At 41.0% G+C, this 15,170-nt stretch overlaps 1 protein-coding gene across 1 annotated transcript in view; it reads left to right on the top strand.

The window, feature by feature from the left end:
- Positions 1 to 15,170, top strand: part of ATP8A2 (ATPase phospholipid transporting 8A2) — a 1,572,980-nt gene that overhangs the window by 214,288 nt on the left and 1,343,522 nt on the right. Inside the window, exon 10 of the mRNA XM_030202396.1 lies at positions 12,838 to 13,003. Within this exon, the coding sequence (XP_030058256.1) occupies positions 12,838 to 13,003 (166 nt within the window). The remainder of the gene's footprint in view (positions 1 to 12,837; positions 13,004 to 15,170) is intronic.

Below are 15,170 nucleotides of genomic sequence, written 5' to 3'. Positions count from 1 at the left end.
GTGCAATCTCAGCATGCCGCATGGCCCCTTTCTTACTTTCAATATATGTATGTTTTTATTGGTTCACTTTACATTTATTTACTGTTTTTATTAATACTATTATCATTTTTATAAATTTATATTTAAGCACCACATATGTGTTTAAATGCATTTGTCTGCACCTCTTTGTTGTGTATTTCTCATTTTAGTAGTTCATATTGAATTACCTTACAGAGGAGTCCTTTTACTAAGATATGCTGAAAAATGTCTTGCAGTAGTGTAGGCGTGGGTTTTGGGTGTGCGCCGATCCATTTTTCAGCGTGCCTGTAAAAAAGTCCTTTTTAAAATTTTTGCCAAAAATGGATGTGCGGCAAAATCCGAACTACTGAACATCCATTTTGGGTCTGTGACCTTACCGCCAGCCATTGACCTAGCAGTAAAGTCTCATGTGGTAACTGGGCAGTAATGACCTACGTGCACCAAATGCCATTTGGCGTGCATCTGATACATGCATCCGAAAATAAAAATTTTTTTGGCGCTTATTGACCACATGCCAAAAATGAAATTACTGCAAGAGTCACGCAGTAGCCGGGCAGTAACTCCATTTTGGCACATGTTGGGTACGCGTAGAGCCTTATGCGGCTTAGTAAAAGGGCCCCAGAGTTTTAGTCTTTTAAAAAAGAAAGGTACTTGGTTATCATTTGCATAATAAACTTCATATCACATATTATTTTTAGCCTGGAAATCCATTTGGGTCATCATCAACCAGTATCAAGCTGCACATGTTTTCAAGATGTGTACAACTATTTATATATGCAAATGTATTAATACACACAAATTCATTATGTTCACATTAGACGCAGATCACATTATTTTTTATTTATTTGTTGCATTTCTATCCCACCTTATCCCACCTCTTTGCAGGCTCAAAGTGGCTTACAATACATCATGAGTAGTGGAAGAATGTTAGTAAATGAACATTTAGTATTGCAGGGTTTTGGTCGACATGATGATAATAAAACAAAGTAATAGTATACAGGCAGATATTAAGAGACAGTTCTGAATATAGGTGGGCGAGTTTTGCATATTCACATTGGTTGATCTTTGTGTTACGCTTTATTAAAGAGATGGGTCTTTAGTAATGAACGGAAGTTCGTTCTTTCGTAGATCGATTTCAAGCTGCGCGGCAGTGCGTTCCATAACTGTGTGCTCAGATAGGTAAAGTTTGACGCATGCATTAGTTTGTATTTCATTCCTTTGCAGCTGGGGAAGTGCAGATCAAGGAATGTGCGGGATGATGTTTTAGCGTTCCTAGGTGGTAGGTCTGTCAAGTCTGACATGTAAGCTGGTGCGTCTCCATGGATAATTTTGTGAACTAGTGAGCATACCTTGAACGCAATGCGTTCTTTAAGTGGGAGCCAGTGTAGTTTTTCTCGTAAGGGCTTGGCACTTTCAAATTTTGGTTTGCCAAATATGAGTCTAGCTGCAGTATTCTGGGCTGTTTGGAGTTTCTTGATTATTTGTTCTTTGCAGCCGGCATATAGTGCGTTGCAATAGTCTAGATGACTGAGCACCATTGATTGTACCAGGTTGCGGAATACACTCCTTGGGAAGAAAGGTCTTATTGTTTTTAATTTCCACATTGAGTGGAACATCTTCTTGGTTGTGTTTTTTACGTGGTTCTCTAGTGTTAGGTGTCGATCAATGGTAACTCCAAGAATTTTTAGGGTTTCTGATACAGGAAGGTTTAGGGTTGGTGTGTTAATGGCGGTGAATTCTTTCTTGTTGTGTTGGGAGGTGAGTATTAGGCACTGGGTTATTTCTGCATTGAGTTTTAGCCGAAATGCGTCCGCCCAGGAATGCATGATATTGAGATTTTGGTTGATGTCTTTGGAAACTTCTTTTAGGTCTTGTTTGAATGGGATGTAGATCGTTATGTCATCTGCATAAATGTATGGATTAAGGTTTTGATTTGATAGTAATTTTGCCAAGGGTATCATCATTAAGTTGAATAGAGTCGGCGAGAGGGGGGATCCTTGTGGTACTCAGCATTCAAGTACCCATGCGGCTGAGATAGTCGAGTTAGATGTTACTTGGTATGATCTTGTGGTTAGGAATCCCTTGAACCAGTTGAGGACGTTGCTTCCGATTCCGAAGTATTCAAGGATGTGTAATAAAATTCCGTGGTTCTTTTATATATACACTTTTATAAAAGTCTGAGTCATGAGTCAGAGCACAATTCATTTTTTAATATCCCTCATCATTCATTTTTCATGTATATATTTATATTTTTAATACATAGTTATAATGATCTTCCTCTCGCATTTTTTAGTATCATTTTAAGGGCTTTTTAGCTGCACACTGCCATCTGTACGCGTTCATCCATTTTGGGTGACGCAGATTACATTTTTGAGATGAGACTTGGTGCACAATTCATTTTTATACCTTTCTCCATATATTTATTATTTTTATACACAGCTGCTATGGCCTTTCTTACTGCTTTTTCAGTATTTTTTTTTGTCCCACAGACCAAGAGGTACACATACTATCTTTTTAGAGGAACATCATGATGTCATGCGAATGTGCCTATTTTTGAACACTCCGCATAGGCACCCCATTTGTTTTCGTAAGAATTTTTTCAGTGCGGTAAGTTTTTAACTTTTTCAGACCCTTTTGAGCACTACTCATTTCACCTTTCCTTATCTTTTTGCCTTATTTTGTAACAGTATCCTAGCAGTTCACTGTTTGTTGAAACACACCATTTTATATTATTCTCACCTGAGTGTTTTCGAGTTATGCTTTCACATATGTTTTTCATTTCAATCCACAACCCAGTTGTTGATTGTGCTACTAACAAGCACGCATTATTCAAAATTCATCACCCAGCCTGTTCATTCTTTATGGTTCATTCCTTATGCGCCCATTATTTCTCTATTTGTGCCTTGCTTTGATGCCTTGGTTCATTTGTTGGTCTATATAGGTTCCATACTGAATATTGTGATGTGCGTTTAACCCTTTACATCTGATGTATACACATTTAGGTATTTATTTATTTATTACATTTGTACCCCGCGCTTTCCCACTCAAAGCAGGTTCAATGCGGCTTACATAGTAATTGGGATTACAAAGTATTGGTGGAGAAAAATAAGTTCAGTATTATTGGAGTAATAAAAGAAATAGGAATGTAGAAATGCAGGGATGAGAGGAGTAGGAGAAGTATGAGCAAGGGTAAGTGAGCAATTGGAGGGTTAATGAGGCGGAGGGGAATGGGTAAGAGTGAAGGGAGTAGGAGAGGTGTGAGTAAGGGTAGGTGAGCATTGGGGGAGGGGTCGATGAGGCGAAAGGGGATAAGCAGGGGAAAATGAGGCGGGAGATGTAGTCTAGGTCGTTGTCATTGTCTCCTGGATATGTGATGAATAGATGGGTTTGTGGGAATTAATCTGGATCATTTTGTTTATTTATTTATTTTTATTTTAATTTTTGTTACATTTGTACCCCGCGCTTTCCCACTCATGGCAGGCTCAATGCGGCTTACATATTGTATACAGGTACTTATTTGTACCTGTGGCAATGGAGGGTTAAGTGACTTGGCCAGAGTCATAAGGAGCTGCCTGTGCCTGAAGTGGGAATCAAACTCAGTTTGGGTAGGCTTGCCTGAACAGATGGGTTTTTAGTGATTTCCGAAAGGGCAGATGGTCACTGAGTGATCGGATTGGTCTGGGGAGGGCATTCCAGAGTTGGCTGCCTAAGAAGGAGAAGTTGGATCCGTAATAGGTTTTGTACTTGAGTCCTTTGCAATTGGGGTAGTGTAGGTTGAGGTAAATTTGTGAGGTTGTAGACATGTTCCTGGTGGGGAGGTCGAGCATATAGCCCGGAGATTCACCGTATTTATGACTGTAATATTTTAATTATTGTGTTTGTTTTGTTTTTTAGTTTGCTTTTTAACCAACTGTGTATTTTGCTGAGATGATTTATACGCCTTAGCCTTGAAATTTATTTATTATTTTATTGCATTTGTATCCCACATTTTCCCACCTATTTGCAGGCTCAATGTGGCTAACATAGTTTTAATAGCATTGTCATTTCAGGATATCAGATACAGTTAGTATTGTGTAAAGATTAAGTAGGGAAGAGAGAGGAAAGAAGGAAAGAAATCCTTTTATGTACTATTATTTTTAAGTTACTCTTTTTTATTTTTAAATCAAATTGTGCAGCCTGTTGAGCTGATTTGTATCCCTTAGCTTGGCAAGCCTTTTATGCACCTGCATTTCATATTTGTTTGTTTATTTATATAGTTTTTCATTTTTAATAGCCTAGATTTAAATTTGGACTCCTGATGCAGGCAGTATAGCCGTGACACGGCCTGTGTCAAGTCCCTTAAGCAGTAATGTGCTTTCTCATGTAAGCTATGTGAACAGTTGTTAATAAAGGATCCTTTTCGAAGACACCTTGGGGCCCTTTTACTAAGCTGCATAAGCGTCTACTCACGCCCAACGCACACCAGAATGGAGTTACCGCATGGCTACCTTGTGGCTCTTGCAGTAATATCATTTTTGTCCCACATCCAATACGCGCGGCCGAAAAATAATTTTTTGGGACGTGCGTATTGGATGTGCACCAAGTGGAATTTGGCGCACATAGGTCATTACTGCCCAGTTACCGTGTGAGACTTTACCGCTATGTCAATGGCTGGCGGTAAGGTCGCAGACCCAAAATGGACACGCGGCAATTTTGATTTTGCAGCATGTCCATTTTTGGCAAAAATAAAAAAAGGGCTTTTTTACAGGCGCGCTGAAAAATGGATTGTCGTGTGCCCGAAACCCACGCCTACACTACCGCAAGCTATTTTTCAGTGCACCTTAGTAAAAGGACCCCTTATTTATTATTATTATTATTATTATTTTGTCATTTCTTGTCCTTTAATTTTCCTTTGGTAGCTTTATTTGAAGAAATAGAAAAACATTTCAACAGACCTTTTCAGACTACAGGAGTGAGCAGTGACAGAGAGCTCCTGTTTTTTTTCTCACTCTTCCCTGTTTTGTGGCAGGAGCCTCTCTGAAGGGGTGAATAATTAATATTGGCAGTTTTTAGTGTTACATTCAAAGTCTTTAAGCAGCAGCTTTTCACTGTGGTACAGACCAAGGTTTTTGTTTTTATCCAGTACCTCAGTGGAGCCATGGAACTCCTGTCTTTATTTTGTTTATCTCTGGAATGGAGTCAGCTCTTTCCATGTACTGAAAGCTGAAGCAGGGGAGAGTTCAGATGGCAGTTAAAGGCTTGAGATATTCTGCAGCAGTGCTTTACAGGCCCACATCTATGGAGGTGCCATTGGAATCAGTAAAAAGGGTTTCCTGATGTGGGAATTGGCAAAGCATTTCCTCCGGGCATTGTGATATTTGTCATGGGGAACTGCCTGTACCTTCCTCTGTTTCTTTTTTTTTTTTTTTTTTCCGAAAAAGTCATCTAAATCTGATAGTTATAAACAGTGCCCAAAAAAATCACCTAAATCTGATAGGTCTAAACAGGGCCCACTGGTTGCCTCAACAAAAAGAGAAAAATTGTAGGTTCATTGATACAAGCAGTTTGAATTAAAAAAAAAAGAGCACACTTTATTAACTAGTTTAAATATGTAAAACCCTTTTCCCTATAGTCTTTAACTTTATGCCAGAGGTTGAAACTTAACTGTCACAGCATAGAGCATTAACAGATAGCCTCTAGAAGACACAACAGGGCCCAGTTCAGTCTTCCTTCCCTCCACCTTCCGTAACTCCCACCCACCTCTGGCACATCACTTATTAATTTATAGTCTTAATTTGTAGTCAGTTATTCCAATTAAGTGCATAAGGTGGAGTTTCTCTTTACAGAATGTATTCATCTGCAAGTGATTAGTTTTAACAATGTTATACTTGCTGAGAAGCAAACACTAAATAAATCACACAATACACCATATAATCGTAAGGCTTTTTATATTAGCCTAATATCTCTAGTACCTTAACAAATTGTAATTATTAAACAACTCATCAATACTAAGTTGCAGGCAGCAGTCCAGCAACAAGAGGGGTGCCATCTGGTTTTTTGCACTGAGTGTGTGTGATTATCTCCCAGTTTGTGTGTGCTTGGTGCAAGGAGCTCGTAGCTGTTCAAGAATGGGTCCAGTCTCTTGAGGCAGGTTCGCAGACTTTGAGTAGCTGAGGCAGACAGAGAAGTCTATAAAGGAAACCTACAGGGATGTAGTAGAGAATTCCCATCTCCAGTCTGGCAGCCCCTTTGCTGCCAGGGAGGTCACCTGAAAGGAAAGCATCATCCTGGTGAAGCAGGAAGTAATCCTGTAGCCAAGATCTGCCCTACAGGGGATGCAATATCCTCTCGCACCAAGGATGTGTTTCTAGGGGCTTCTGCCCAGGAGAGAAAGGTTAAGTCAGATGTTGTAGTTGGTGATTCAGTCATTAAGGATGTCAATAGCTGGGTGGCTGGTGAATGAGAGAATTTCTTGGTTACTTGCCTGCCAGGTATGAAGGTGGTGGACCTCATGCATCACCCAGATAGGATTTTGGACAGTGCTGGGGAAGAGTCAGCTCTCTTGGTGCATGTGGGTACAAGGGATATAGGAAAATGTGGGAGGGAGGTTCTGGAAGCCAAATTTAGGCAGAAAGCTGAAATCCAGATCCTCCGGGATAATATTTTCTGAAATGTTCCCCGTTCCATGCACAAGACCCAAGAGGCAGGCAGAGCTCTGAAGTCTCAATACAGTATGTGGTTGAGATGATGGTGCTGGGAAGAGGGATTTAGATTTGTTAGTAACTGGGCAACATTCTGGGAAAGGGAGAGCCTATTCCAAAAAGAAAGATTCCACTTTAACTGGGATGGAACCAGTCTGTTGTGGCAGCAGAAAGATCCAGAGCATTAACTTTTGATAAAGATTGGGCTCCGTTACACATGTTCTGTCAATTGCCATAATTATTACATTACATACTAGTAACTATACGCATCATTTCTATCTTGCACACTTTGATATATTGTGATGACTAGGGTTTCACACTGGTTTGTTAGTTGTTTTTCTGTGTCTAAATACTTAATTTTCATGCGTGTTTACAACAAATTAAGGTCTGTTTATTGTGGCGTGACCTCATGGATAATTGTTGTAATGTGTTTACATATATTTAGATCTTGTATGTTTTACTATAAAACTGAATAAAAATTTTGAACTAAAAAAAAATCTAGAAATGGGATTGATGAATGAGGTGATTAAATTTGCAGATGACACAAAACTGTTTATATGTATTAAAAGGCATGCAAACTGTGAAAATTGCAGGAAGACCTTAGGAAATTGGAAGACTGGGCATCCAAATGACAGATGAAATGTAATTTGGTCAAATGCAAAGTGATGCACATTGGGAAAAATAATCCAAATCATAGTTACCAGATTTAGGTTCCACCTTAGGAGTCAGTACACAAGAAAAAGATCTAGGAGGCATTGTGGACAAGATGCTGGAATCTTCTGCTCACTGTGTAGCAGCAGCTAAAGAAGCAAACAGAATGCTAGAAATAATTTAAAAAGGTACAGAAAATAAGAATACTGTAATGCCTCTACATTCCATGGTGCGACCTCACCTTGCGTGTTATGTGTGATTCTGGTCACCGTATCTCAAAAAAGAGTGGAATTAGAAAAGGTTCAAAGAAGGGCTACCAAAATTATTAAGGGGATGGAACTCCTCTCATACAAGGAAAGGCTTAAGAGATAAGGATTCTGCAGCTTGTAAAAGAGATGGCTGGGGAGAGGGGAATTATTAAAGGTCTGCAATATCCTGAGTGGTGTAGAATGGGTAAATATGAATTATTTATTCTTTCAAAGAGTACTGAGACTAGGGGACACTCAATGAAGTTACAAGGTAATACTTTTCAAACAAATTGGAGGAAATATTTTGTCAATCAATGAATAGTTAAAGCTCTGGAACTCGTTACTAGAGGAAGTGTTAACAGCGGTTGACATATCTGGGTTTAGAAAAGGTTTGGACAAGTTCCAGGAGGAAAAGTCCATAGTCTGTTATTGAGATAGAAATGGGAAAAGCCACTGCTGTCTAGGGATTGGTAACATGAAATCTTACTACTATATGGGATTCTGCCAGGTACTTGTGGCTTGGATTGGCCATTGTTGGAAACAGGATACTGGGCTAGATGGACTATTGGTCTGCCACAGTATGGCTGTTCTTACGTTCTTATGGTCATAAAATGATAGCAAAAGAAGTCATTTTCTCTGAGGGGCCAGATCAAATGTTAACTCCTGCTCTGTCTTCTCAGCTTTCCCAGGAGACTTGTGCTTCTCTACATCTGTCTTTACAAGAAGGGGCTCAGGAACCAGAGGCTTTCCCTTTGCTATAACAGTCCTCAGTAATATTTTCCATAGAATTCATACTGCTCATGCACAACGTTTCTCTTTTACATTGATCACAGTGTCTTTCTGAGGATTTCATTGCTCGTAGTTTGCCTTGACATCCTAGAGGGTCCCAGTCATGCAAAAAAGTCTCAATTAGCAAATTTAGAGGACTCAGAGACTTGCTCGGTCATGTCTGTGGATGAGGTTCAGTTCGCTGGCCGCAGCCAATTATGTTGACAGAGGTTCCTTGTTGGAGCTCATAGAAGAAGGTGAGGTTGCGATTGCTGAAGGGGATGAACCTTCTTTAGTATGCCTCTTTAAAAGGAAGGAGTTCCTGGGAATTATTTCTCAAACTTTAGAGGATATAAGTATTGCAGGGCCTACAGTCAAGGAGACTGGGTCTTCGGGTGACCCTATCTTTGAAAGTGTTCATAAATCATCTAAGGCAGGGGTTCTTTTTTTAACTGGAAGTTTTATTGAGAAATAGAACTTAACAAATAATATCACTTATTACAATCAGTGAAACAACAAACATCCACTTTTCTTGTTAACTCCCCTATTCCCCCTACTTCTCTCCAGTACATAAGCTATTTCAAATAATTCTGGAACGTATCCCAAACTTTCACAAAAGAGTCGGATCTATTTGCTTTAAGGGCTGTTAACTTTTCCATAACTACTGAATAGCATAGTATTTGGTGCTATGTGGTAGCTGAAAGAGGGTGACTAGTTTTCCAGTTAGAGACTGTTACAGGTCTTGCAGCATAGATAATAGAAGTTCAGAACTTTCTGAAGTGTCCAATCTAGATGTACGTCAGTATCATTCAAAAAGCAAAGTAATGCCATGAGCTGCATGGAAATGCCAGTTATCTGATGAATAGTGTCCTGAATCTGATTCAAAACAGAGAAACAGTCGGACAATCCCACCATAAATAGACTAAAGTACCAGTGTTTGCCACAGTTTCTCCAACATAAAGGATCAGCTTTGAGAGATATCCTGAACAAAAAACTGAGATGTTAAACCAACGAAGTAGCATTTCAGCCAAGCTGAAATATAAAAAATATTCACATCCAGCACAGCTTCCGTCCATTGTTTATCAGATAATTCAGTTCCTAATTCCTTTTCGTAGGAATACATAGAGTTAAGCTAAGTAAAACTATAGTTCTTAATGATTTTATATAGGGTAGATATCAACTCCTTTGGACATCATAGGGTGAATCCATAGCTCCTCTAATGTATGTAATTTGCATTGACTTACCATTTTAAAAGGCCCTGTAAGGAGACAGTGCCATATTTATTTATTTATTTTTATTTGTTACATTTGTACCCCACATTTTCCCACCTATTTGCAGGCTCAATGTGGCTTACATAGTACCGTAAAGGCATTCACCATTCAGTTGATAACAAATACAAGGTTGTATTGTGGTTGAATGAGGTAGGTGTGTGCCAGGCACCGTGAAGGTCGAAGGGAATGAAAATTGTCTATTGTCCAGTACGATCATTGGTTGTGCTGTGTTGCTGGGTGTGGGGATTTATGTTGGATCGGTGGGGTAAGCCTTTTTGAAGGGGTTGGTTTTTAGTGATTTTCTGAAGTTTAGATGGCCATGGATTGCTTTTATAGCTTTTGGGAATCCATTCCATAGTTGTGCACTTACGTAGGAGAAGCTGGATGCGCAAGTTATTTTGTATTTAAGTCCTTTGCAGTTTGGGTAATGTAAGTTTAGGTATGATGGATGGAGGAGTGGCCTAGTGGTTAGGGTGGTGGACTTTGGTCCTGAGGAACTGCGTTCGATTCCCACTTCAGGCACAGGCAGCTCCTTGTGACTCTGGGCAAGTCACTTAACCCTTCATTGCCCCATGTAAGCCGCATTGAGCCTGCCATGAGTGGGAAAGCGCAGGGTACAAATGTAATAAAAAAATAAAATAAAATGATCCAATTCTGTTTCTGGTTGGTAGATCTATAGGGTCTGTCATGTATCCTGGGACTACGCCATAGATAATTTTGTGCACAAAGGTGCAGATTTTGAAGATGATACATTCTTTGATTGGGAGCCAGTGCAGCTTTTCTCGGAGGGGTTTGGCACTTTCGAAGCGTGATTTACCAAATATCAGCCTGGCAGCTGTGTTTTGGGTGATCTGGAGTTTTTTTGCGAGGTATGTACCAAAATCAGAGTTGTTAAAAAGAAATTCTGATTGTAGAAAAGCAAAAGATTTACAGCTGCAAAGGTATTTGCAGACCCATTTGCTCTCACTTAACTAAAATGGAGGGGCATTTTCAATAATGTCTAAATCCGACTTTGGAAGTTTGGTGGAAAACATCCAAAAATTCAGTAGCGAACAAGGCCATTTTTGAATCTGAAAAAGTCTGTCTTTTTTTTTTGAAAATGGCTATTTGCTAGATGATGTTGTGCTCAATCCGCCCGATATTTAAAACCATTTAACTATACTGCTTACTCCTTCTGGGCTTATATTGTAATTCCCACAACTGCGTGCTTGACATTTGTTATTGAATAGTCAGCAGGCTATTTTTAACCTGCTACTTGGTAATCTCTGTCCACAAGTCCACCGATCACTGCTGAACCAAGCTTGTGTAATTGAGGTCCTCTGAGGAGTACTGAAGGTACTTATGATGGTAAGCAAGAGGGACATTCTGAGATCCTAAAGTCAATGCCTCATTAAGGGTTTCTTGTACATCCTCACAAAGATGTTCCCAGGGCAATCCCCGCACGTGGAGGGGCATAATCGAACAGGGTGCCCAAGTTTTCCTGAGGACGTCCTCGCAGAACATCCCGGCGAAGGGGCGGGGAAACCCATATTATCGAAACAAGATGGGCGGCCATCTTTCATTTCGATAATACGGTTGGGGACGCCCAAATCTCAACACTTAGATCGACCTTAGAGATGGTCAACCTTACAGATTATCGTTCCCGGTTTTCGGCGATAATGGAAACCGAGGACACCCATCTCAGAAACGACCAAATCCAAGCCCTTTGGTCATGGGAGGAGCCAGCATTCGTAGTGCACTGGTCCCCCTCACATGCCAGGACACCAACCAGGCACCCTAGGGGGCACTGCAGTGGACTTCAGAAATTGCTCCCAGGTGCATAGCTCCCTTACCTTGTGTGCTGAGCCCCCCAAAACACCCTCCCCACAACTGTACAACACTACCATAGCCCTAAGGGGTGAAGGGGGGCACATACATGTGGGTACAGTGGGTTTGTGGTGGGTTTTGAAGGGCTCACATTTACCACCACAAGTGTAACAGGTAGTGGGGGATGGGCCTGGGTCTGCCTGCCTGAAGTGCCCTGCACCCACTAAAATTGCTCCAGGGACCTGCATACTGCTGTCAGGGAGCTGGGTATGACATTAGAGGCTGGCAAAAAATATTTTAAAGTTTTTTTTTTTTTTTAGAGTGGGAGGGGGTTAGTGACCACTGGGAGTCAACTGGTCAGTTCGGGCACCTTTTTGAGGCTTGGTCGTAAGAAAAAATGGACCAAGTAAAGTCGCCCAAGTGCTCGTCAGGGACGCCCTTCTTTTTTCCATTATCAGTCGAGGACGCCCATGTGTTAGGCACGCCCCAGTCCCGCCTTCATTATGCTTCCGATATGCCCCCGTGAACTTTGGTCGTCCCCGCGACGGAAAGCAGTTGAGGACGCCCAAAATCAGCTTTTGATTATGCCGATTTGGGCAACCCTGGGAGAAGGATGCCCATCTCCCGATTTGTGTCGAAAGATGGGCACCCTTCTCTTTTGAAGTGTCTATGAAAGTCTTGCCACCATGTTTAGTTGATGAGTCTTTTACCATGGGAGGAACGCAGTATGAAATTGCCCCTAGAACAATGTTTATAAAAAATGTTTTAACCATGAAACGAAAGCCTCTGTTGGGCTGCGGTTGAAGAACTTTGTTTGCTTGGATACAATTGACATAAGTTTATTGATGTCAACTTGTATGAGATATAAAAAGCACTTTTGGACTTTTCCTTTTATATTGAAATATACATTGAAATATCACATTAAATTTAACTATTTTGAGGAGTGTTTTGGACCAGCATCTCTAAATTTGCACACTATACTATTCAAGTTTGAGGTGTTTTATTCTGAGGTCCTTTTCTCCTCATTTGAATTTGATTGGACACTAGCAGTTCTGCCATGGGGAAAATGTGGATTTGATTCCTGAGTCTGGCATATGCGGCTCTGGCTGGACGAGGCTGGAAATAATATTTGTTCAATTGCCATAGTCCCTGTGGGAAGTGGAGAGTAGACAAGGTGCATGCACACCAGCTTCTGAGGGAGGGGCTGTAGAATTGTTGCTACTGCTAGATAGGAGAGATGAAATGGGTAAAAATAGAGAAATTCTCAGCCCAAACACAGGAGAATGCCACACCCAAAAAAATAACATTAATAATATTAACATTTAAATATGTTTTGATCTTATGTTGTTTTGTCTACATTTTGCTTTAACAGCCTATATTATGTCTATGCTACAGAATTCAACCAAAGCGCCCTTGAAGAGGTCAAATGTTGAAAAAGTAACGAATGTGCAAATATTGGTTTTATTTGGTATGCTTCTGGTCATGGCCCTTGTCAGTTCTGTTGGTGCTTTCTTATGGAACAGAACACATGGTCAAGTTAACTGGTACTTAGGAACAAATGGTAAGAATTTATTTACTTTATCTGAGCTGTTATAGTATATTTGATATTCTGTATTAGTTTCAATAAGAAATGTGACTTTTCAAAGCTGATCAAAATGTTTGGTTTCTTCAATATGTGTAAAAGATTTTTAGTTCATATATTATTATTTTTCATAATGGATGTATATATTTTATATGTCATCATGTTCTGCCTCGCCTCACCCTATGCTTGGAACAACCTTCCTGAACCCTTACGCCAAGCCCCCTCCCTGCCCGTCTTTGCTTAAAGCCCACCTCTTCAATTTGACTGCCCCTATCGGACCGACCGTTCACTTGTCTATTAGATTGTAAGCTCTTTGAGCAGGGACTGTCTCTCTTTGTTAAATTGTACAGCGCTGCGTAACCCTAGTAGCGCTCTAGAAATGTTAAGTAGTAGTAGTAGTAGTAATTTTGTAAACAACTTAAGGGACTGTTTTACCAAGGCACAGTAGGCTCTATGCATGTGCAGTGAGCACCAAAACGAGACTACTGCCAGGCTAGCGTGCCCCCTGGTGGTAATTTCAGATTTTGTAGGTGGCCATACTGCTGGGACAAATTATTTTTTATTTCCTACCGTGCGCGGTGTTTCTGGCGTTAATAGGCAGTTGGCGCCCCTTACTACTAGATCAGTGGGTGGTATTAAAGGCTCAGGCTGTAAGTAGGCATGCACTAGTTTCAATTTTACTGCAGGCCCTTTTCCCGGCTCATTGGAAAAAAGCCCTTTTCCCAGACGAGATACAAACTGACCCGGCACATGTTACCAGATAAGACCCGGTATCTCAATGAAGTATTTTATAGAATTCTGTGTGGAGTCCTTTAGGACCCATTGCCTTTCTGAGTGCACTTTGCTGTATTGCTAAAGTGAGTCCTTCAATAGCATTGGGACATTAAGGAAAGCCATGAGGCGTAGCTTAGAGAGTCTTGTAGAATTGTCTAAAAATATTGTTAATTTCTGAATCTGAATGTACCATTTGCCCCCCCCACCCCCACCCCAAGCAATTGTAAAGTTTTTGATGGGCCCTTCCAGGTCTTAACTAAGGGGGTCTTTTACAAAGGCACGCTAGCATTTTTAGCGCATGCTAAATGCTAGAGATGCACATAGGAATATATGGTGTCTCTAGCATTTAGTGTGCGCTAAAAACGCTAGCACGCCTTTGTAAAAGAGACTTTAACAAGCTTATTTTCGAAAGAGAAGGACGCCCATCTTTCAACACAAATCGCAAGATGGGCGTCCTCACAGGGTCGCACAAATCAGCATAATCGAAAGCCAATTATGGGCGTCCCCAACTGCTTTCCATCGCGGGGACGACCAAAGTTCCCAGGGGGCATAGCGAAGGCGGGACTTGGGTGTGCGGCGTGCCTAACACACTGGCGTCCTCGACCCATAATGGAAAGGGTGTCCCTGATGAACAATTGGATGAGTTTATTTGGTCTGTTTGTCTTGCGACCAAGCCACAAAAATGTGCCCGAACTGACCAGATGACCACCGGAGGTAATTGGGGATGACCTCCCCTTACTCCCCCCGTGGTCACTAACCCCCTCCCACCCTCAAAAGATTTTTTAAAAATATTTTTTGCCAGTCTCAGATATCATACCCAGCTCCATGACATCAGTATGCAGGTCCCTGGAGCAGTTTTAGTGGGTGCAGTGCACTTCAGGCAGGCAGACCCAGGCCCATCCCCCCCCCCCCCCACCTGTTACACTTGTGGTGGTAAATGTTTCGATAATATGGGTTTCCCCACCCCTTCGCTGGGACGTCCTGCGAGGACGCCCTCAGGAAAACTTGGGCGCCCCGTTCGATTATGCCCCTCCACATCAACCGGCTCACCTTTATCCACATGTTTGTTCACCCCCTCAAAGAAATGTAATAGTTTGGTGAGGCAAGATTTCCCTTCACTAAATCCATGTTGGCTTTGTCTCATTAAGCCATGCTTTTGAATGTGTAATTTTGTTATTTATTATAGTCTCTACCATTTTGCCCGGCACCAACGTCAGACTCACCAGTCTATAATTTCCCGGATCTTCTCTGGAACCTTTTTTAAAAATCGGCGTTACATTGGCCACCCTCTAATCTTCCGGTACCACGCTTGATTTTAAGGATAAATTACATGTTACTAACAATAGCTCCGCAAGTTCATTTTTCACTTCTG

The sequence above is a fragment of the Microcaecilia unicolor genome, chromosome 4 (assembly GCF_901765095.1).
Source record: "Microcaecilia unicolor chromosome 4, aMicUni1.1, whole genome shotgun sequence".
Classification (NCBI taxonomy): domain Eukaryota; kingdom Metazoa; phylum Chordata; class Amphibia; order Gymnophiona; family Siphonopidae; genus Microcaecilia; species Microcaecilia unicolor.
The sequence above is the reverse complement of the archived record's forward strand: the minus strand, read 5'-3'. Positions and strand labels throughout refer to the sequence as shown.